This window comes from Ornithodoros turicata, chromosome 4 (assembly GCF_037126465.1).
Source record: "Ornithodoros turicata isolate Travis chromosome 4, ASM3712646v1, whole genome shotgun sequence".
Lineage (NCBI taxonomy): Eukaryota > Metazoa > Arthropoda > Arachnida > Ixodida > Argasidae > Ornithodoros > Ornithodoros turicata.
Genome location: NC_088204.1, coordinates 65,701,954 through 65,724,798, shown reverse-complemented (window position 1 = coordinate 65,724,798; position 22,845 = coordinate 65,701,954). Strand labels below are relative to the sequence as shown.

Below are 22,845 nucleotides of genomic sequence, written 5' to 3'. Positions count from 1 at the left end.
ATAGGGTAGTGCTGACAATGGGTAGCAGAAATTTACACACGCAGAAGTGCGGTTGCGGTGTAGAATAGGTGTTGGAATCTACTGGGATCCTACAAGTACTGATGTGAGAGTTTGGAATGTTCATGCAGAAAGATAAGAAAGCTTTGTGGAATATCGGTATGGTTGGGAAGACGAACACAAGTCCTACAGGTCTACAAGAGGAAAAATTAGTGGATGTAGGAGTGTCCTGGGGTTCTACTGGAGTCGGGAGACAGTATACACATGTAGAAATGCACCAAGTCCTTCCAGAGAGCAAGAAAGACCTGTTGTTGGGGTTCTACGACTACTTTCACTACATCAAGCACAAACATCCAAGGAAAACATCATGCCCGACATGTCAACATAATGGAATGGTAAGGACAGTTCACGGTACCATCGTCGTAGCCACGTGTCATGGAGGATTTAAGCTTTATACTATGAACTTCAGGTATTGATGTGTTCCGGTAAAATTAGTTGGGCTTATGCTAGACATGATATGCAACCTTTAACTACACATGGTTCAACGATGTTACCGTGTGGAAGATTGGGGAAAGGAGGTACCTGGGGATTTGGTTTCATTGGGAATGATGCATCGCACGAAGTGCGGTTGGGTTGACTTCAGGGTGGTCATAAGCTTGTTAAGTTGTTCCTACGAAGGGACGTACAGGTCAGGAGAAAACAACACAAGAAGGAATGGCCTCTTGCAAGGCTGGACTGAGCACTGAACCTTTCGAGTTTTAGTACAGCTTCTGGCACCATTAATTACTATTTCTGTGTCGTGGTCATCCCTGCTGCAAGGCTTCCCAATATATTAATGACAACAAGGTCAGTGCTATCGTCCAACCCTACGGACGGATAAGACGGCTACGTCTGACATCAGACAACAATTACCACTACAGCAGGCGTGCAACTATATCAGACACACAAGTTGGTATGTGTGCGTGTCTCGGCTTGTAGAATGGCAGCGGCCGTGTCTGCTGTCTCGGCATTGTAGGCACTGACCACCTTCATACACTCGCGTAAGCACAAGAACATCAACAAAAGTATCACTTATATATTCCACAGGTTAATCACTCAAGTTGCTGATAAGATAGCGACTTCATCTACCACGAAATATATATCAGAGAAACTAATTAATTCTACACTTTCTTTTATGAATTTAACTACTTGAGTATTAATTAATTAATTAATTAAGCAAATACTTAAGCAATCCCATCATAGGATACAGTTTTATATCTAGAGTACAGCCTTAACTTTAACTGCTTGAGAGAGTATACACAAGATAATAGATTCTAGAAAAAATAAGTCTTTCTATAAAGATAGGGCACACAATAGCAAGGTCGGCATCAGCTTACCCTGTAGAGACCGGACACGGTCTGGAAGCCAGAACCCTTCTTACGGCCGCCTAGGGTATTAAGGTTTGCAGTTTAGAACGGGAGTGTTCTGGGCTTTCGAAATCTCTTTCAAATGCGTCAAGATACTTACCCTTGCCGCCCTTTCCACCGTCATCACCGCCACCAAGGCCAGGGTGGTCCTCAAAGATGTCCTGCAACATCTTGTTGGAGCCCTTCTTGAACTGGTCAACGACGCAGTCGTTCAGAGGGTCCTTGTTCTTCTCCAGCCAGGCAGTAAGATTGTAGGCCACCTACGCCGAGGAAACAAAGTCATCATGTTGAACGCTTCACCCTCCAGTGAGTGCCATTGTCAAGAAGGGTCCATCGAACAAAATGAAGGCTCAACATAACGGTATTATGTGTATACTTAACGTTGGCAACACGTCGCTGAGCTTTGGGGAAAGAGAAACGGACAGAACACTTCTGTTAGGCAAATGGACAGAACACTGCCGTTTGTTTTGTGTTCTGTCCATTTGTCTTGTGTCTAAGCTGAGAAACATGTCGTCAACATAAAAAAAAATCACTCAATGTACAGTACGTTCACAGTTGCCATTGGTCTCGTTTAGAAAATATGTCAATTCGAAGACTAGTGGCTAAATGAACTCACGGTGCCAGCGTAGTGCACGATGGCGAAATGCGCCTCAGCCTGTCCGGGCTTGGGTGGCTTGGGCTTGATGAAGTTGGGAGATTTGCCCAAGTGGTTGGTCTTCAACTTCTCCTCAAAGGTCTTGTCGCTGGCCTTGGGGAACATAGACTCTTCTTCTAGAATGGAGAGCACGCCCATGGGCTGCGGAGAAGTGGGGGCGAATGCGTTAGATCTTGGCTTCGTCACAGGAAGGGCTGATACGGTTAGGTCTTTGTCTGTGGGCTAGTGCATCCGCGATTACTGTGCTGCGCGACTCTATACCATTTCTTCGACCATTTCTTTTACAGTATGAAAAAAGTTTGCCAAATACTTAGATGCTTATACGGACGACCCTAGCGTTATAGCGAGGGATTATGTAATTCAAACAAAGCGTCACTATGGTTCCTCTGGGCAACGCCTCCTCTATAAAAGGAGGCTAAGAGGCAATAAATGGAGGCTAAGAAATAAGTATACACATATAGAGGAGGCGTTGCTCTGGGCAACTATACATATGTATACTACCCTACATCATTTAATAAATAATGTTTTCGATGTTTAAGGAGTTATCTTACTACTGGGTTCAGAACAACATTGTCTTACAATATATTGCTTAACAGGAACGCTCAAGACAAGTCAGACAAGCACCCGAAAAGGCAAGAGAAGCATGGCAGAAAGCGAATTCTTGCTCAGCAAAAAAAAAAACTGGCATTCCACAAATCACGTAGCAAAAGCGTAGCGGAAAGCACGCTTAGCTTAACAATGTTGACATGTCTACATATGTGCTATGAAATACTTGTTCTGCAATGCCTACTTGATATAAAAATGGGATGATGACATGCCATTTACTTTTACTGAGACGTCTTCATGTGGCTTTTTAATAGCCCTATGGTAAATTTGTTAATTTTCATTTTGCTCGAGACGATTCCAGCTTTTGTTAAAGCACGCCTAATACATCTTGTTCCATAAAACTTGTGTCAGTGTCAGATGAACTGATTTCATGTGTAATATATCGCGGTAGTGTCTCATGGGCACCATACCTGACCTTGTCTTTGGGACTACTGTATGCATACTTCTCCTTATTGTCTTTACCAATGTGTTGTTCGTGGTGTTACCTTCTCAATGAGCTCAATGCAAGCCTGGAGATCAAGACCGAAGTCGATGAAGACCCAGTCAATGCCTTCCCTCTTGTACTCTTCTTGCTCAAGCACGAACATGTGGTGGTTGAAGAACTGCTGCAGCTTTTCGTTGGTGAAGTTGATGCAGAGTTGCTCAAAGCCGTTGAACTGTATTTGGGGTTCGTAATGTGGCAGTGGTGGTGGTGGTTGTGTTTTGAAGGTAAGGTGGATAAAAGGTGGCGTCGTTGTTTTGGTGGGATGAATGGAGTAGGGTTTCGTGGTGTCAAGGTGGTGCACAGTGGACAGTGGTGATTATGTGGCACGTGTGTTTTGGTCGGTTTCAAGGTGGATGGTGGCGGTAGGTTGGTGGTAGCGTTTGTAGGAGTTTTAAGAAGAAGAAAGAAAACGACGCTAAAAGTTAGTTCGGCATCTTCCAGCAGTTAGTCAAGCTGGAGGTTCTAGTTCACGTTTTCGTGCGTCAAGCCAGCTTATTTTCCATTGTAGTAAACTCTCCGTATGAAGGTTAGACGAAAGCTACCTTGATCAGTGAGAACGTGAGCCAGTACCTCCACGACATCAAACAGGTGCAACTGAACTGTGTTCCCCTTTCTAGCAGCGAGCAGCGGCTATAATGCAACGGCAGCGAGCGACAGCAGGCGCGGGCGGCGGGCTTCCAGGACGCCTCGGCGTCTTAACCTTACCTTCTCGATAAGCTCGATACAGGCCTGAAGATCGAGGCCAAAGTCGATGAATTCCCACTCGATACCTTCCCTCTTGTACTCTTCTTGTTCGAGCACAAACATGTGGTGGTTGAAGAACTGCTGCAGCTTTTCGTTGGTGAAGTTGATGCACAACTGCTCAAAGCTATTGAACTGCAGGGAGGATGGAGAGGGGTGTTGGAGGAACAGACACAGAGAGGAAGAAGAACATGGCCAGACGAATATCGTGCTGTGGTGTTGGGGGGTGAAGGTTTCCGTGGCTGTTGGTGGGTGTACAGGGTCAAGTGCTGGGTGAGTCAGAACGCATGGAAGGAACCCCAATTCGAGACTAATGGCTAAATTAGACAGTCTTCTAAGAATGCACACCTTCTGTGTCGCTCAAGCGTTGATTTAACTACAATTTTTGGTGTTTGCTGTCATTTGAGCTACCTATGCTCATGTCTGCTCGCAAGTACCTTAATTCGGTTATACCCCTGCATCACAATCTTTCCCAAGATGGCTGGCCTATTGTTATGTCTTTAAAATAAATTAGTGCGATGACAGATGCAAATAAGTGCACATTTTATGTTTTCTTTTTTTTTTTTTTTTTTTTGCGTCCGAGAATAACCTGGGCATGTCATGGTAACGCGTTCAGCAGCAGACTGGGGCTGGCCATACGAGGGTACGCTGCATTAGATCATGACCAACTTAGACAATGGCCAGCTTTTCTTTGTTACCATTTGCTAGACGTTTGATATCTCACAGTACAACCTTTTATAACGAAATTCTGCCACAAGATAAAAAGACAAAGGGAGTGGCATGCGTGTGGTGAAGGACGACATCTGGGGGCATCGGATCTGTGTAAAATGTTATGTCACATTTGGTGAAAGGATTAAGGCGCTTGTAGAGGCAGGTCTTTTTGGGGGATCTGGAGGAGTCTTGGTGGACGGCAGTTCCTTACCCCTAGGCGCTGATACGAGACGTCTCTTCTCGGCTGTGTTGTCTGCTTCCGATGTCCCAACGTATTTTTAAACACACCCCTTTCCCACCCATGCGCTGCCGCTGCGTGTGTTTACAAATATTTTGCTCTTCAATACAGATAAAAATATATTGGAATGGACTGATGGACAAGCACTTAACGCGTTTGAATATCACGGTCGGAAATATGTAGGCAAATCAGGTATGTCATCTTCTCTCCCTCCATTCGGCTCGTGAAAAGGATTACTATTACCATAAACATAACCGTAGACCAACATTCGGGTCCCTGACAACTTAGAGTGCAAAGACGTCAGGTCTACCACTTTTTATCAAGCATTAACGTAATTACTAAAAGTGTAATGTTGCGCTATAAAGGAAAGAGGAACGTCACACGATCTTGGACCCGGTCTATGAAACACCCCGCTATGTTTTAGCGCTTTGAGTATGCTTGTATTTTAGTTACTGTACGTGTCAAAATATGCTTCCATCAATCCACCCGTACTGTAGCCCGGAACAGCCAGAACGAAAGACTCACGTCGAAGATCTCGAAACCGGCAATATCCAGTACACCGATGAAGTGCTGCCTCTTCTGCTTGGTGTCAAGGGTTTCGTTTACCCTCTTCACCAGCCACTTGAAGAGACGATCAAAGATGGCCTTGGCCAGAGCACCCACGGAGGAGATGACCTGGGTGATGTTCCTGCCCTGGGTCACGAATTCAGTGCCGACCTTGATGCGGGGCTTCAACAGGTTCTTGTACAGGTCAGCGGCGTTCAGGCCGAGCAGGTGAGCGACACGTTCACCTTCCTCGGTGCCATCGGCTTCAGCCTGTTCTTCGCGGGGCCTCTGCTTGAACTTGAGGCAACCGAAGTGCATGACGGCGGCCGTAACCTTGTAGATGTTGTCCTTCTCCTCCTCAGTGAAACCGAGCACATCGAAGGCGGTCTGGGTGAAGATGGGTAAGTCTCTTTAATAGTGACCAGGACAAGGAGAAATAGGATTCCACGCGACGCGATTTCCATGCGTGTGCGAACGGTGAGAACGTTCTTTGTTGATTGACGAGAAAAATGTTAGGGCGACCATCGTTAGGAAATTGAAATGTTTCTACGTTCAGTTGCCATCCATTCTTTTAGATGTTGAACTCCCGCGCTTTCTCGAATTCAATATGATATCCTGACCTACGTTTAAGGCTGTACCACGTTGCATCTACGCGGTTGTCTGTAAATACGGATACTAACTTTCCTTTGGTACAGCAGCAGACGTCAGAGCACAAACAAGTTCAACAAGGCTTGACGTTAAACAGTTTGTGCATCTGGTCCTGATCTGCCGTTATCTTCGACCTGCTTAGGACGTACTTCTGAATATATAGTTCAGCATCGTCAGTGACCACTTGGCAATGGCTGCGTTCAGCATAACGTTATTTTGAGAGTGCTACGCGTATACAAAGTGTCCCTACAAAAGAGACAACACAAGGTGTCCTTCAACAAAAAGCTTATTAGTAGTACACGGAATAGTGGGGACAGGATAGGAATGAACACAGGGTGTGGTGAAAGGATCTGGATCAAGGAGGGGACAACTTACATCAGTGACGATCAACTCGTCGCCGTCGTCGACGCCGGGAATGCTAGTCTTACCCTGGGACACAAATCGGTATTCATTGATGTCTTGGTCGAGGAGGAGCCTTTCTGTAAGGACAAAGGTCGGGAGATCCAGGGGGGTTAGGTAAAGAAGGGTGGGCTTCGGTTTGTGCTTCCTCACTGTTGCGGCTGACGGCGACGTTTCGGGTAAGGGTATACCGAGCGTGCGAGGTGTCAAGGTAAGAACGGTGCGGGTGGTGTCGGTGGCCTTGTCCACCAGAGGTCAGTACGCCTCTCAAGGGAGCAGTTTTTCAGAGGTATCAGGCTCTTGCCATTGTGTTGGTTTGACTTCACATCGATAAGTTTGAGGGTTATTTCTGCTCCCTTGTGATATTACTTCACTGGTGGACTGGGTCATGGTGTGACAGGTGTGGTAGGTGGCGTGGTGGGCGTTTTTTGAGATGTGGTGCGCACAGGTGGTGAGTGAATGAGACGTGGTTTGAAGGGCTGGTAGGGGGCCTATCTTCTGTATACTCACATCCGTGGCGAGCAATTCTTCGCCGTCGTCGACATTAGGGATCTCAGTTTTACCCTGGGACACGAAGTAGTATTCGTGGATGTCGTCTGCCAGCAGCAGTTTTTCTGTGGAGTGTGTCGCAAAGCAAGTTTGAACAAGCCGTTCACAAGCGTACCAGCTACAACACGTGGGTTAGTGGAGGCAGACAGCCATTGGAGTTTCCACAGGCATGGTCTTAGCTTTTCACTTTTTTCTTTGTTACTTGAAAGATCCCTAGGCCTGAAATGTTTACAGGCAGCTTCCCGCTGGTCTGGCAACTTTACACCGTGGACGCGCAGAAGAGTGATTTGCAACCCATAACAGACAGTTCTCTGGCGCCCTCTATCCCTCTTCTGAAGGAGTCCGCGGTATAAGCGAATGATAATTGTGTTCGATACCACTTTTCGTTTGGACATGCTGACGAGCCGATGGAGACTCCAGTGGTGATCAGGAGGCAAAGCAATCCTAAACGCCCAAGCTTCTGAATTTTTCGCTGAGATGAGTTATTACACAAACGAAATGCATGCATGCCTTATTGGTGCGTCTTCAGAATCCCGCTGCAACGGTTAAGTTTGTGCCCTATGCAGCAATTAGTTGAAATTCTCTCCTCGTTTAATTGTATCTTACACAAAAGAAATGAAACAGGCTATTAGCATGCAGTTGATCCACATTACGAGATCTTCGCTACGTGTTAGGACAAAAACAGAAACGGTTTTGAAGCGCAAATAAGTCAAAGCGTTGATGAAGTGAAAGTATCTACAAAAATTTTGCAAGATGAATGGATCTGTCTACACAGTCCGCAACACCCAGAATTAAATGCAGAAAGGAAATGAACTGCCACCGAATGACAGTCACAGAAGCCTGCATTAGAAAGCCACATCGAAACAGCAGTTGCACAAAAATGTCCACTAATAATGCGGCTCCAAGCACATGCCTGCTGCTATGCAGCATGCAGTGACACCTGTGCCGAGCCTTCAGTACTAAGCCAATTCTAATAGACTTTCCATAGTTGGAAACTATTCCTTCGCCTCATAGCGTTTCGTTCAACAAGCAGCGCGAGAACTGGAGAAAAGTTTGAAGTGGCTCTATCAAAGGAGGCATTTCGGTAAGCATGATTAACAGGTATGCCTTAAAACAGGTGAGGAAATTCGGAGCAAGCAAAGACAGGTGTCACTGCAGGCCACTCTTTCGCATCTAGCTATGGCGTCTTAAAAGCTGCACGAAATATCAGCCGATAGACAGCAAACGTAATGCTGGAGTGCAGTGTGCTGCGGTCCTCCTTCTTTTGTTACTGCTGGATTTTCTTGTCGAAATGTGCTGATAAAGCAAGTGTTTTGGTAAATAAGGTAACACAACTCGTGACATATAATTTCTGTTATGTCTTTCATTATGAAATGTGGATCGGCTGTTTGTATGTGTTTGCACAGCACAAATTCTACAACATAATATAATGGCAACTATCACAGAAACCATGTAAAATTTTATAGCCTAAGTTTAATAATTTCATTAACTTCAAGGTAATAGAATGACATCAAAAACGCAAAAGGCGATCAAGCACTTCCCGTTTCTGCAGAAATGGCATCGGTTATAATGGGCAGGGCTTCGGCGTTCCATGGTACCCTACGGGTTCCCTAAGCGAACGTTAGCTTGAAAGCATTACTTACCCTTCAGTCCGTCAATCTTGCCGGACATGAGCTGGTAGAAGATGTGGTAGGAACGCTCGGCGGCTTGTTGAGAGATGACACGAGCCTTCTCGAGCAGGTCTGCGAGACAAAGAATGCGACGATTTCGCATCAATCCAAAGCAAGAATCATACTCGAGCTCTAGTGACTAGAGCCGGTCTTACCCGGCGAAATCATTGAGTGAAATCAAACAACCTGCTTGTAGCCAGCCTCGGCTAATTCCGTGGTTTTCTCTCCCTATTATTTTTTCGTCAACATCAATATCAATATCGGCTAATTCCCGTTGTTTACGTCGAATCATTCACTCATGCGACAACACGGCTTTGCCAGTGACAGCATCAAGTACTATACAGCCGTGTTCAGCCTAAGAACGGCAGGAAATATACGTATAGGTCTGTCTTTTTCCGGTTATGCCTTCCCCAGATTCGGGGTGGAAAAATCGGGTGCTGTTTTAAAATTCGTAATTCGGGGTAAAATCGGGTGCTATTGATAGATTCGGGTGTCATCGGGTTACGTGTGTTGTTTCTGTCCAGCACGATCAAACATGTATTCCCCGCCTTTTTAGACTTACTGATTTTTACATTCGAGTGTCTTGGAGTAGCCGGCTCCTGTGTTTTATAGGAGCCATCATCTCCATATTTTTCTTTCTAAAGTCCAACTCCAACGCAGGCGGTCACGAGCACCACATGCTATAACATCGAATGTGCTTCACTTAGCTTTTTGTTGCACTGAAATAATATTTACATCAGCTATGCGTTCACATTGCTACGGTCTAGTACGGTGTTTCTCAAACTGCGGGTCATGACGCCCAAATGGGTCATGAGCCTTCTTCTGGGGGTCATGGAGGGTCCAAGAAGACATGCGATATGCCTTGAGCCAGAAAGACCAACGTACTGATTTGCTTGTATCAAGAAAGCAAATACATCCTTCTCATTAAAATACATGATTAAGTCGATCCTCGTTAAAAAAAACATTAGTAAGCATTTTTGGTAGCTGTCTGTGGTTATTGTCTTTTAAATAAATTACAATGTAAATGTATCTGCGTCATTCACAAAAGTAAATTTACGGAAGGCTTATAGAGGTGGGAGGTCATGGTAGGTTTGGTTCTACTCGAAGGGGTCACGTACTGGAAGAGTTTGAGACACACTGGTCTAGTGGATGTGACACGTGATACAACATGATACGTGAGTGGAATTCGGGGAGAAATCTGTTTTAACCCGAAATGGTCAGAAACCGATTCGGGGCGAAATAATCGGAAGGTATCTGGTTTCACCCGAAAAAGTCAGACCCTAAATATATTCCGTCAGCCCTAACAGAGCTACAGTTAGAGTTACACTGCCGGAAAAATTATACTGTAGCGCCATCAGGATAGCTCCTACAGGACTCCTGTATAGTTTCGGTGTCGGCGAACTACTTGACGCGGCGTAGCGTAATGCGACTATAGTCGTGTCCAACTTAAGAAGGAAAAGAAATCTAGTCCGTCACCTACATACGCCGTTGGAGATAAGGACACACAATAGCGCGCCAGGAGAAATACTGCAGCGCCACCATGGGAGAGGGTTCGCGTTGTGTCATGCGGTCAGTCTTAACAGTGAATACGGAAGCAGGGTGAGTGTGATGGATTATATTATCTGGCGGAGGAGGGAGAGTGACCTCTCGGTGCACAGCCATCTTATCTGCGGCGTAGTAACATCTTGAGGGCTGACGGATTAGATTTCTTTTCCTTCTTAAGTTGAACACGACTATAGCTGTTGCAGCCAACAGGAGCAGGCGTAGGGCATTGCCTAAAGTGCCGTTCTCAAAAGGACTATACGAGACTATATAGACGCTCCGAAATCTTAAAGTCGCGAAATGTTTCGCTATCTTTGTCCGAGCGTTAAAGCAGCATGGGAGCCGACGTATAAGGGGCTAAGCACCAATGGTATCCCAGGCAGTACATGACATCGGGCCGATATCGGCAGCAAGTTGGGCATTTCGGCCCAACATATCCCCGACACTGCCAACTTGTGACCAATGTACGACAGAAGTTGGCAATGTCGGCTCGATGTTGATGAAAAAACGCGACATCTAGCCGACATTGCCAACTTGCGACCGATATCGCGCCGAAGTTGGCAAAGTCGGCTCGGTGTTGACCGAAACAAGCGACATCTAGCCGACACTGCCAACTTGCGACCGATATCACGCTGAAGTTGGCAATGTCGGCTTGGTGTTGACCGAAACAAGCGACATGTAGCCGACAATGCCAACTTGCGACCGATATCACTTTGAAATTGGCAATATCGATTCAATGTATATGGCATCAACTATGGAAACTGCTGTCCTCCGGCTAGAACACAGAAGAAAGGACAAAGGCCGCCTAAGAACAACGAAAGGAGGAAGTCACTGAAAAGGTTAGCTAGCTGTAGGACTCGAACCCAATCCAGAGGATGTGGGTTCGAGTCCTACAGCTAGCTAACCTTTTCAGTGACTTACAAGCCCCGCAACTTGATGGCGGTAGGGTACAGTGCCTCAAATCTGTCATCTACTACATAAATCGATACAGTAGTCAAAACCAATCAATATTATCTACGAAATTAATAAAGAACTGTCTGCTTTCTTTCAAACTTACAGGTCTCAATGTCAGCACCAGCCAGCTTGCCCATAGGACCGAAGTGGATACGGATGAATTTACCCTGTTTAAGGTGAGAGAAGAGAGCTCTGTATAGCGAACGTCATGTTACGTCATGTTACGTCAGGGAAATATGCGTCGAAAGAGTATACTTACGAAACGAGAAGAGTTGTCGTTACGCACGGTCTTGGCGTTACCGAAGGATTCCAGTACAGGGTTGGTCTGGACGACTTGGTCTTCGAGGTTACCCTAGAAAGGTGCGCAGAATTCGGCTTAGATTTTGAGCGGTCTCTTCCGTTTGGCGTTAGTAGCATTGCAGATGCGTGAATTTTGATTGGCCGTATTGTAATCATCAAAATAAAGTCGCTGTTGTCGTTGATTGACCATACAAGTGAAAGTTTTGCATTCTGTTACCTTATATCTGGATATTTATATGTCTTGTACATCTTGAAGAGGGAAACAGAAGTGCGCCAAGAGGCAGTTCTAGTTGTGGCTCAACAGTGTGGTTGATCCACTATAAACTGGAAGCGTTCCTCTACAGGAACCGTCTCCTCTGTTAGGCTTTCGGCGTTTTCGGTAACTTATTTCGGCCACTTATTCATCATCATTACGTAATTGGCATATGGTAGATGCTAAGTACAAATTTTGTATCTTTGTTAGTCCTTTGCAGGGTACTCGGGTAGTTCGTAGCCTTCTTCCTTGTAGTACAATGTATTTCGGTTTCATATAAAGCGCACGTGTTAGTTTCACACATATACACACATACAAGCAGCGAAAATCAAGCAGTGAGGCGTCTTTCGCCATCTGTTTTGACAGTGTCATGACGGAAACTATATCTTTTCATGCATAAATGTACATAAAGAAATGAATGAAGGAAGGGAATCAAAGTCGCCATTAATAAAGTAACATGCAGCAACATAAGGTATGTAGTATTAGAAAACACAATATTAGAGGTATAATGCAAGTGTGTCATTACAAGAAACACACTTATGTAAACCGAGGAACATGCAGAACATCAATTGATATGACGTCTGTCAAGTCAACTATAGTGGATTAACGGGTGTTATGCAGCAAAGTACTGCATAAACGAATGGTGCAACGGATTGTATGGAGTTCAAGCCAACAACAGCGGTGCAGACAGGTCGTCATGAGGTTGTCCCATATTCACAAAGGTTGTGTCTGTCTACAGGGATGTACGGGAGCCGTAGCAGCATACCAGGATAATAAAATGCACGCTCGAATATTAGGGGCACGAAGGATGGCAACACCGGGATACAATAAGAGGGATGTAAACAAGGAGTTCACGAGTTGGTTGGTGCTTAGAAAGGGGTTGTTCTTCTTGTACAGGGATGTACTAAGGGATACAGGGGTGCACAGGGGTTCAAACGGCGAGTATACCTTCTTGCTGTCTTTCTTTTCTTCCTTCTTGCTGGAAGCGCCGACGAAGGCGAAATATGCAATTACTTTTTTCGTGTTTTCTGTCTTACCGGCACCAGACTCGCCTCTGTTGTCGCAAGGGCCAGGATATAAAACGAAAAGAAGTGGCGCGTCAACGTATTGTACATCGGAACGGGAGTGGACGGGTGATTCCGTGCAGGGATACGAGGTGGTTCTGGTGGACTTCCAGTAGGTTCATGGTGGTTCTGGTACGGGAGCATTGGACGAGATAGGACTCAGGTGTCAAAAGTGGTACGTTGTGGGTATTAGCAGAAGTGTGGAGGTGGAGAGGTGGGTAACGGTTGTCGTCCGGTTGAACATTGTTGCTTGTTTGCTTGTGAATCACATTTTTCAGCTGTCTCATTGCTCTCTCTATGAGTAAGTATGATAAAATTAGGGAAACGATAGTTGTTCTTCTGTCGATCGTTTGCCAACAGTTCAGTACGAGCTAGTTACTGGAATGGCCTTCGACGAATCCGAAACCGAAACGCCGTGAGCGAGGGCGAGCCCGGCAACACTGTGCTCCGAACTGGTTGCGCTGTACAAACGCGAGCAAAACCTGGACACAAATTCGAACGCTGACTGTTTGTGTCGCTTCCTCGCAGCTTCCTCTCTTCGTCACAGTTGCTAGATTGAAATTAGTTACTGCTAGTACCGTCTGTTACGCCGAGAAGAAACGTGCTTGTAGATTGTTACAACGCGGATCACTACATGAAAACCTGCATGACCTCTTATTCTACGAACATGATCTAAATCGTTTGGTGGTGTTGATCACCGGTACGTTTCTCAAGTTTGCCTGGTGCACAAGGCCTCCGCGACGGTCGTGTGCAAGTTTGTGAAAGCAGAACACTGCGTGGTAGGATGTGACCCTGGTCTGGTGAGCAACATATACGCATAGCATCTTGCCGGACGGGTGAGTACTACCAAACTTTGTCGTCTGCTTCGGAGTTTACCATTCCGCTTCTACGACTGATACCGAAGTGCAAGCTGAGCATTTGCTTCTGCTGCGAATCATGCAAGTTAATGCAACAGCTGGCTTTCTTGTACAAACAACACGTTTCAAGGGAACTTACGCCGCTGGTATATTGCTGCTTAAATCCGGAGGCAGCAACGATGGCGAAATATTGAATGACTTTTTTGGTGTTCTCAGTTTTTCCTGCACCGGATTCGCCACTGGGTTGGGAAGGGGGGAAGGGATGTGAAGAGGGGTCAAAATGGGAACAGTCAATAATGGGAGGCCGTATGGAAAGGAATTGGGTTGATATCACAGACACCAATCCCCTCAAACGCTACTACAGGAATACTACTCAGCTATCGATAGACTGTTACTCTTGATATTACTTTTAATCATTACACAAAACCCCATAAATGTGGTACTTTCTACGTTCGTGACATTTCCCCATGAAGACACGTTCAAGTGTTGCATTGAAGGTCTTCAATTTACACGTAATACTGAACAGTGCAGTTCTATAGAGTTATGGGTTACCCTATTTTATGTTTTTAAATATTACTAACCTATATTATCCTATTTTATATATTATATGTGATCTTACGTTGTCCTCCATAAAGAAACAACATACGCGTTCAATATATCTGTTTTAAATATCATGAAAATCTGAAAAATACTCACGTAATCAGCATAGACTGGTTTTCACGGTCTGTAAAGCAAAAGCAAAAGTATTAGAAAATGAAACTTCACCAACACTGGTACTTGTGACTGTGGGACTTATATACTAACTGATAGTGTCTATGAGACCCAGGACCTTTGAGAATTCAGGTTAGTCATACACGAGAGTTTTACTTTTGATTGAGACGGTGCGTATTGCACGTAAACATATACTGATGTTAATATATCGGCTCACACCTTGCAGTTTTGTAGCTCCTCGATCTTTCATATTACGCTGAATATTATTAGCATTAAGTATTGCTTTGTCTAATGGTCTATTGGAGTAACATAAGAGACACTACAAGCCCACAACATCGCAAACGTTGGAGCACATAGAACACGAAGAGTGGCTCCAGAGACGCCATAGATTGGATTACTCACTGGCAAGCATGTCCATGTAGGCTCCGTCGGACACTGCGAACACGTGGGGGGGCACCTCTGTGCGCCTGCGGCCCTTGTAGATTTCTACGACACGAGCGGTGTAGATGGGGAAGCGCTTGTAAGGGTTGATGGCCACGCAGAACAGGCCAGAGTACGTCTGCATTGCCCCAATGGAAAAGCACGTCAGATAACATGCATCTTGAAAAGAACTCGCGTCAATATTCGCGTGTTTATTTATTTATTTTTTTTACAGCCACAAAGCTCCGGTTTTATATTTACACTGTGATGACTTTTAACGTGAGGTGTCCATGCGGTCAAAAGGGAATCTTACAACTGCTTTCTCTGTGCGAGCTACAACATGATACTCTGCATGGCAATGAGAAATAATGTTTGCGTTGCGCTCGAATATCCACGTTTATCATGTTCAACCTAAGGCGTTGTAGCCTTAATTTACCTTCTTTGAAACGACCACGTAGATAATACCTGACAGGGGTAAGTATGATATGAGGACGTGCTAAATACGACGTTTCTATGGTTATAGTGTCTTCCACGGGATAAATATAGGGCCAGGAAAATGTGTCCGGGGTGCCGTCCTTAGGTTGAACACGACTAGATTAGATTAGATGAGATTAAAAGTAGAAAGAAATAAATGGAACACGACTATGGTGAAGCATAGATGGTACACAACATGATTTTAGGGAGCATTTGGTATGGCAAAACATTAAGTGATATTTTGTAGGTTGCCTATTGCTGATTCCTTTTAATGCAACAGCTTACAACACCAAATCGAAACGACATAATAGAGCATGCTTGAAAGCGTGCAAGTGAGCATGCAATTAAATCGTTTCTCTGTTGGATTGCTAAGGTTTTTAGTACTGTTGTGGTTACTACTGCCCGCGATGTTCTAGAGCAAGCCATCACGTCTACACTTGTTTCGCTTTTGATGAAAGAACAAAGGTTTAGGTCCTTGTTAAGCAACCCAATCTTATTTAAAACCCCCTTCGAATAATAATGCAATAGCGCAAGAAAGTGGCGCTATGAAGGAATTGTAAAGACAAGAAAAATTACAGAAAAAAGCGTACAGGTTGGCTGACTTCTAAAACAGCGACGGACCCTGTACTGTACAGGTGCTACTGTCCTTCGAGAGTTCTTAAATGTTCTACAAGGGTTCTACGTGTGGTCTGGATGAGGTCTGGGACTAATGTGTTCAGGCAAGCTGGTACTACGGTACTACGCAATCGTGAAGTATACTAATACTACCAGGCATAGCTAAAGGAACTGTCGTGATGACCAGGAACTGTGGGAACTTCTACGGGAGTGCCCTGTGGGTGTTCCAATACTTACGTAGATGAGGTTAGCGTAGTAACGCTGTTTCAAGTTGTGCAGCACAGAGGCATCGTTGAGGTAGGTCATGTTTGACATGTCGTCACATTTCTCGTACTTGGGTGGGTTGACCTGCTGCAGGTCGTCTTTCTTGATGGTGCGCTATATATCGTGGTGTGTTCATGCGCAGGGGTGTGGTGGATAGGTGTGGTGTTTAGAGGATTGGTCGTGTGGATAAGGTGGACGTATAGAGAGTGACGGTTTTTGTGGAGGTTATTGAAGGAAAAAAAGAGAAAGAGACAGAAGTGAGGTTAAAAGCAACATTATGGCAGCAGAAACTAAGAAGAACAAAAAAAAAAAAAAAAAGAAAACGATGGCGTTGTTGTAGCGGCAAAGCGCTTACGTAGCATCGTTAGCTGTCGACGGTGCTGAAGAAGCGGTGAAGTGTGTACTTTGCTGAAAAGGAAGCAGATGTCAGCTGCGCGTGTTTGTGTAGCTGATTGGAGGAGGAAGTAAGCTGCGAGATGACGTCATTTCAAGCCTCAAAGAGAGGAAACGGAAATGGGTTTGTTCCAAAAGGGCGTCCGTGAAAGTATCAAAGTTTGACAAGCTCCGCGACTGCCTTACGTTACGGTCAAGGTTGTGAACAAATCCAGAATCCCGGCACTCAGTACTACAGTGACGTCATCCAGCAGTGTTGCTTCCTCCAAGCCAATGAATTGAGAGCGCGTTTTGAAGCAGCGACAACAACAGCAGCAGCAGGCGATGAGCGTGTGGCCCCCTGGTGGCCACTTACGTAGATCAGATGGTTGTAGTATCGTTCCTTGAGGTTGTGCAGAACGGAGGCATCGTTGAGGTATGTCAGGGACGCCATGTCGTCACACTTTTCGAACTTGGGAGGGTTCACTTGTTGCAGGTCGTCCTTCTTGAACACCCTCTATTCGACGAAAGCACATCTGTGTTAGGCTTAGCTACGACTTCTATATTTACAGGCCCTCGTATCGTGGTGGCTATTGTTTGGCTATCTCTCACGTTGAGCGGGACTCAGTGGTCAATAGTGATGTTTAACGAATCAATAATATTGTCACCTTCGGGGTGACGCCGTATCCAATGATTGTGCACTGCAAACGGAATTTCATTACTTGACTGTCTGCGATACGAAACAGTACAGTGTGAAAGCACGCCAATGTTGTCAACTGCATAATGAAAAATACCCAATTCTTGGATATGGGTGCTGAAAGTATACAGCCTTTCGAACTCCAAGCAATTCGGCAAATCGAAGTCATGAGAGACCTAGTGGTGCTTGGATACGTTTACGATTACTCGTTTTCTTTTCAAATGTTATCATTTCGTGCCCCACGCCAGAAGACTTTTGTACTTGACTGGAAAGTTGAATTAAGCTCATCTCCGATATACAAACATGTATTTTCCTGATTCTACGGAACTTCCCGTTCACTCTAGCTGCATGGGCAACACGTACTGCTGCTCCGTTAATTTATATTAACCGTTTCTTTCGACTCTGCTCTCTTTTTTGTCTTGTTTTCGAACACTTCCTCAGAATATCAGAGTCGCTTGAGCTGCAAAATCGTCGCGGGTTCACAAATGAAGAGAGAAGAGAAAAAGCACATTACACAAATGATTGGCGTCACGAAAGCACATAAGGTACACATACACCGCATTCGTAAACATTGCCGCCTGTTCGGATGAGGATGATGTGGCTAAGTTTTGAATGTTTTTATTTTGATTTTTTTCTTTGTTTTTACTGCCTTCATTTTAGGCATATTAGTGGTCGCCTCAAAGTGATGCCTCGAAAACATGCAGCAACGTTTCTGGCAAGAACATACTGGTAAGATCTGTAAGCGTGAAATATCATCACTATTTCATTACATATAATAGTAATATATATATATATATATATATGCGGGGTGTCCGTACTAGCTTTGAAAAAATTTTACAAAACCGGAAAACGCTTTTTTTTTAAATAGGAATAAATGGCGCTGTCTTTTAGGTCAACTGGGCTAGCTACCCTTATGGCCGCAGTAGCAACATCTTGGGACGTTGTCCTCATCAATTTTGACTAGTGACGAAAGATAAAATGACGATAATGATAATTTGTAATTATGAAATATAGAAGATCGACGCAATGACAACGTCTATTCCTCTTGGTGTGCAGACTCCGTTGCCGTTTTCACAAAAAAGATCTTGTCTCGCTCCGTCAGAAACGCGCTTTCCTCCTTGCCCTTAAATGCCAGGGAGAAAAAGTAGCAGCTCTCCTTCTCCCTCTCATTTAACGGCAGAGCAGAAAGCGCGAAATATTGTAATTGAGAAAAAAAAAGAGGGAAAAGGAAAGCGTTCCCCCCCTTTTTTTTTTTTTTTAGTATAATATTTTGTTCATAGCTAGAGAGGACACCCTGTATAATAATATCAACATCACTCCGTAATGAATCGTAAGAGAGATATAAGTACTTCTGCTTTCTTTCTCTTGAACACACACACACACACACATAAAGATACGATGATGAGATGGGGCTGATGCCGGCCAGCAGGCTGGACGCTGCCCCAGTGCCATTTATTTAAGAAAAAAAGTAATCCCTGGTTGAGGGCTTCGTGCGCGGGGCCTAAGGCGGTCGCCTTACTCGCCACCCCCCCCCCCTCCTATCGCCGGCCCTGATCACAGTAAAACGCCAAGGTATGCAGGGTAGTTGTCCCCGACGGAACCTAAAAAGAACGCGGAACGTGCCCACAAAAAAAGAACGCTCCGCGAGGCATTCTTCCGCCGAAGAAAGAAGAGCTGGCCTGACACCATAACGGGTGCGTCTGCTAACATACCGGGATAGAGTCTCAAAATAGACCTTCTCCCCGTTCCTCCTCCTTTTCGTGACGTCACCCTTCGTAGACTCAAATCCTGGGGTTGCATATAAACACAGGGCCAGCAAGAAAGAATGAAACAAGAAAAAGTATGTGCCACGAGGGTGTAAGGTTCCGCGAGGCGTCCCGCCATTTTAAGGCTCGCGTGCCTGACGACAAGTTTAGCCTGGCTCCTCCTAAGCTCCTGTTCCTTTCTGGTCCCGCGTGGTTGTGGTCGGCTTTTATGATCCCCGTAGAAAAAAAAATGCAAATCCTGCGGGCATTATTTCGCTGCGTCCGCGATGATTAGGAAGCGAACTATGGTGGCCTTGTTCCATCGGGCGAAGCATCCGTCCAGAATGAACAGCGGAAGCTTTACATTACTGCTGTTCGTGACAAGTCTAAATCGCGGTTGGATTTTCATGTTTGTTTTGCTGTGACCGGTGGAGAAAACGTCGGTGGTAATTCGAGTCTTGCTTTGTTCGTTGGGTCAGTTAGATTATACCCCACCCCAGGGAGGGTATTGTGGTTCAGTTTCAGTTCGCGCCCGAGATTCTCGTTTTATTGTATGTGAGTGAACTTTCCAACACAAAAAGAGAAAGCAAAGCCATAACGGTTGCTCATGTTTGGAGTTTCATCCTTAGTATCACCTGCTGCGTTCTCTTCGCAAAATACTGGGACACACATGAGACGCAGAAAGAGTACCAGAGTCGTAAATGATCTTACAATCTTAACCTGCCCTAATCTTTAATCTTACCCCTAATTTATGTTTGCTATTCATTAAGATTATTCCGTTGGTGATGCCATTGCTCACATACCTTGCAAGAGCAATGTGTTGAGCGTTTTTGGAATTACGAAAGACCAGTGCATTGTCCACGTGACATAACGTAACGCTTATCTAATCTGAAATAGGTTCACTCTTGCCTCTCAGGAAACGATTGCGCTTGTTTTTCATAATCTTTCAAGATGGTCACTCCACCCGGCCCGCGAGCAACGTTGCCAAACTCCAGGCGCGTACAAGAATACTTAATACTCCTCCGTATGTTCCGAGAGATATCTGCACCCCATATCTATGCTAGCACGACTTAAAACCGCCTCTAAGCCTAACTTAATCTAACCGTGTTCCTTGCATTTCTCAGCTCCTCCTTACTTTTATATGACCTTCTTGAATGCGACCTCGTTCTGGACTCACTCACATGATATACACTCACTGCTCAAAAGATAGAGGTCAAGCGTTCTGCATACCTCGCCTCCTGGGCAGTCGACGGTGACCATGTCACCCTTGGTGGAGGAGATGTTACCGAGAAGGAATCCCTCCTTCTCGTCGGGTACCCAGACCATCTTCTTGCCATCGTACGGCTTTGTCTGATCCTTCCTCTTCTGCTCGAGAGAGACGTACAGGTATTCGGTGGGATCGGGATCTTCGGCACCCATTGTTGCGGTAGGCTCTGGTTCTGCGCGGAGTATTCAAGAAGGGTTCGGTCGTCGACGCACGAGGTCGCGCTAGAACAGGCCTTCCTGGACAGTGAACAAGGAGCAAGTTAGGCAGTTAGGTATGGCTTGCGCCTCACTTTGAAGTCCTGCCCACACATAGCGTTCTGTAGGGCGCGTACAGACGCTTTGTGTAGGCGGACCTTGAAAGAGAACTTCACGGCCGTGCCTCTCTTGCCTGACTGCCGCGGGGAATTGGGTTGTGTCTTATGTCATTGGGAAGACGTCGAGGTGTGCACACTTAAGTGTGGGAAGGGTGTATTCCCCTTTGAGGCTCGCGAGAACCACATGCGGGGTAGTATGTGCAAGGTCGGCACTCGCGGTGAAGTTCATTCTTTCGTTGAGCTTTTGATTCAGTGGTTGCTCAACTCTATTATAACTTTCACTCTCTTGTGGGTTTGGTCTTCCTCCGCAGATTTCAGGACTTAGCGCCGCGAAGCAACTGTGGCTACGAGCGGCGTACAGACGGGCTGAGGACAGCAGGGATGAGTGGGGGACAGGGGGGGTGGTTAGTATGCCTCCCGGGCCGACTTCTTGGGGAACTGTGCCGACATTCGCCTGAAAAGTCGATCTGCAAAAAAAAAAAAAAAGAGAGAGAGAAAATTTCGGGCACGGCACAGCAGGTAGTAGGATTCAAACCCACCACCTCTTAGTCTTCAGCACGACCTTGGTGTAACCACCAATGAGCGGGCGCTTTTGTCCACCCGGCCGTGCAGCTGGTAATTTCAGGAGGAGTTGTTAGTAGGAGAAGTTAGTTATGGGAAGTTGTTAGTGAGAAACTTTGAAAATGCTTTAATTGTGACGTTCACGCACGTTGTGACGACCGTAAGAATGGTGTAGGGACATGTGAAACACGTTCTTTAAGTTTAGAATGTCCGGTTTAAGTATACATGACACGTTTTAAGAACACGTGTTCCTTGACCTTTCCTTTTGTTGTCACAGTAATCGTAAGGCAAAATTCGGAACAATTCAAGGTACATCTGCAGACGGGACGCGTATTTTAATATCATTAATAATCCGCCGTCGGCGTTGTTCGTTGGAAGCCCGTTCATATATTGGTGTCCTTATCGAGCTATGACGCCCTTGTCGTAATTGATAACGTTGTCAGGCCTAGCATCTTTAGTGTCCTTAATGCCTGTACTGTGTGGTAAACCTGATCTTACAATGACGCCTTCAAGTGCATATGAACCGTACACATTGGACATTTAAAGTAAGCGTGCCGCAACAGTTCACACATACCCTTCTAGATTATATCAATTTGTCAGAATTACATTTTATTACTAACGTTTTCGTAAAATGAACTATCAACAGCCGCCTTCGTCACAACATAGACGCCAATTAGCTTGGTAGACGTCTAATTAACCGCCTAATTAACGTTTAACTGTTTACTTTCCTTTCTAACCATCCAGTATAGAGACTTAATTAATAAATAACTCATTAAAACAGAATAACTTCGAATGGAACGTCCCTACCAACTCTCTGTAGAGAAGAAATGTCTGTCCCTGAATGAAGCAGGTCCTAAGCTGTTAAATTAGAATTTGTTAATTGTAAATTTTGGAATTTGCAAAATTGTTATTCCCAGCACGTCTTCCCGGTTCGTTTCCGTATTTATAATCCGTGCTCTTCTGAACATACTGTTAATATTGTGACGTAATCAGTATCGATGACGGTGTTTCTGGTGCCGAAAAGGGAATGATTCGGGTTTGAATCTCATTTGCTGAGGTCTTCGTTGGAGTTTACTAGCAATCTGTCGTCAATCGCAGGTAATTTTAAATCTGTGGGGCTTCCCAGTTTGTTGTCAATATGTTGCACTGTATGCAGTTGTTTCGTCGGATTCTATTACAACTAACTGCATTCTATTACAACTAACTAACTACAATTTAATTTATTATCACTATTACACATTATAATATTGATATAATACAGTAATCCTGCAACATTATTCCAACCTCATAGCAGTAGGCAATTGCCTTGTCCGATTTTATTGAGAGTGAACATATCCGTTTATGCACTCACGTAAGAAAAGTATGGGGAAGGAGAACGCTCTTGTTGCCCGACGCACGTAGTGACGTAGGCGAAATTTAGGACGTCACAAACGCACCGTCACGTGATCGAGTGTGGCTGTTTTGCCCTAAAATGGGTATTCCGTGAGAGCGCCCTTTGTCGCATGCTATACCCATCGCAGAATCTCAAGCGTCACATATCAATTAATCCTAAAACGGGTTACAGGCAATGCCTGTCCTGTGGTTGTGTCCGAGACGAGGTGAAGAACTCGCACGTGCTCCTTTAAAATGTTTAACTATAACTGTGTCTTGAGAGGCTCGAAAACTACGTGGGTGTTTTCTTCGAAATACAGCAATGTGCATTCTTTTTGCTGAAACTGGACAAATAACATCGTCAAGAGCTTTAACTAAAGCTAACCTATATCACAGCTGTCGTTGCTCGACCAAG

The 22,845-nt window shown here is 45.1% G+C and overlaps 2 protein-coding genes across 37 annotated transcripts in view; one reads left to right on the top strand and one right to left on the bottom strand.

Moving 5' to 3' along the window:
• Nucleotides 1-22,845, bottom strand: part of LOC135391709 (myosin heavy chain, muscle-like) — a 46,420-nt gene that overhangs the window by 22,444 nt on the left and 1,131 nt on the right. For 7 of the 36 annotated variants that reach the window (XM_064622097.1, XM_064622094.1, XM_064622088.1 and 4 more), the window contains exons 2-16: nt 20,149-20,421; nt 16,853-16,993; nt 14,734-14,890; nt 14,317-14,344; nt 12,648-12,753; nt 11,406-11,498; nt 11,250-11,313; nt 8,624-8,722; nt 6,408-6,511; nt 5,364-5,771; nt 3,854-4,024; nt 2,020-2,199; nt 1,504-1,663; nt 1,374-1,423; nt 580-667 (exon numbers count right to left, since the gene is read on the bottom strand). In XM_064622097.1, coding sequence (XP_064478167.1) covers nt 580-667; nt 1,374-1,423; nt 1,504-1,663; nt 2,020-2,199; nt 3,854-4,024; nt 5,364-5,771; nt 6,408-6,511; nt 8,624-8,722; nt 11,250-11,313; nt 11,406-11,498; nt 12,648-12,753; nt 14,317-14,344; nt 14,734-14,890; nt 16,853-16,993; nt 20,149-20,337 — 2,038 coding nt within the window. In that variant the 5' untranslated portion in view covers nt 20,338-20,421. Of the gene's footprint in view, nt 1-579; nt 668-1,373; nt 1,424-1,503; nt 1,664-2,019; nt 2,200-3,149; nt 3,321-3,853; nt 4,025-5,363; nt 5,772-6,407; nt 6,512-6,941; nt 7,046-8,623; nt 8,723-11,249; nt 11,314-11,405; nt 11,499-12,647; nt 12,754-13,759; nt 13,860-14,316; nt 14,345-14,733; nt 14,891-16,077; nt 16,219-16,852; nt 16,994-20,148; nt 20,422-22,845 lie in introns of all 36 variants that reach the window. The other 29 variants (XM_064622096.1, XM_064622103.1, XM_064622092.1 and 26 more) reach the window with 14 other exon arrangements.
• The window catches only part of LOC135391713 (uncharacterized), a 139,058-nt gene continuing 129,477 nt past the window's right edge, over nt 13,265-22,845 (top strand). Inside the window, exon 1 of the mRNA XM_064622112.1 lies at nt 13,265-13,599. The gene's annotated coding sequence lies outside the window, so the exon portion shown is untranslated. The remainder of the gene's footprint in view (nt 13,600-22,845) is intronic.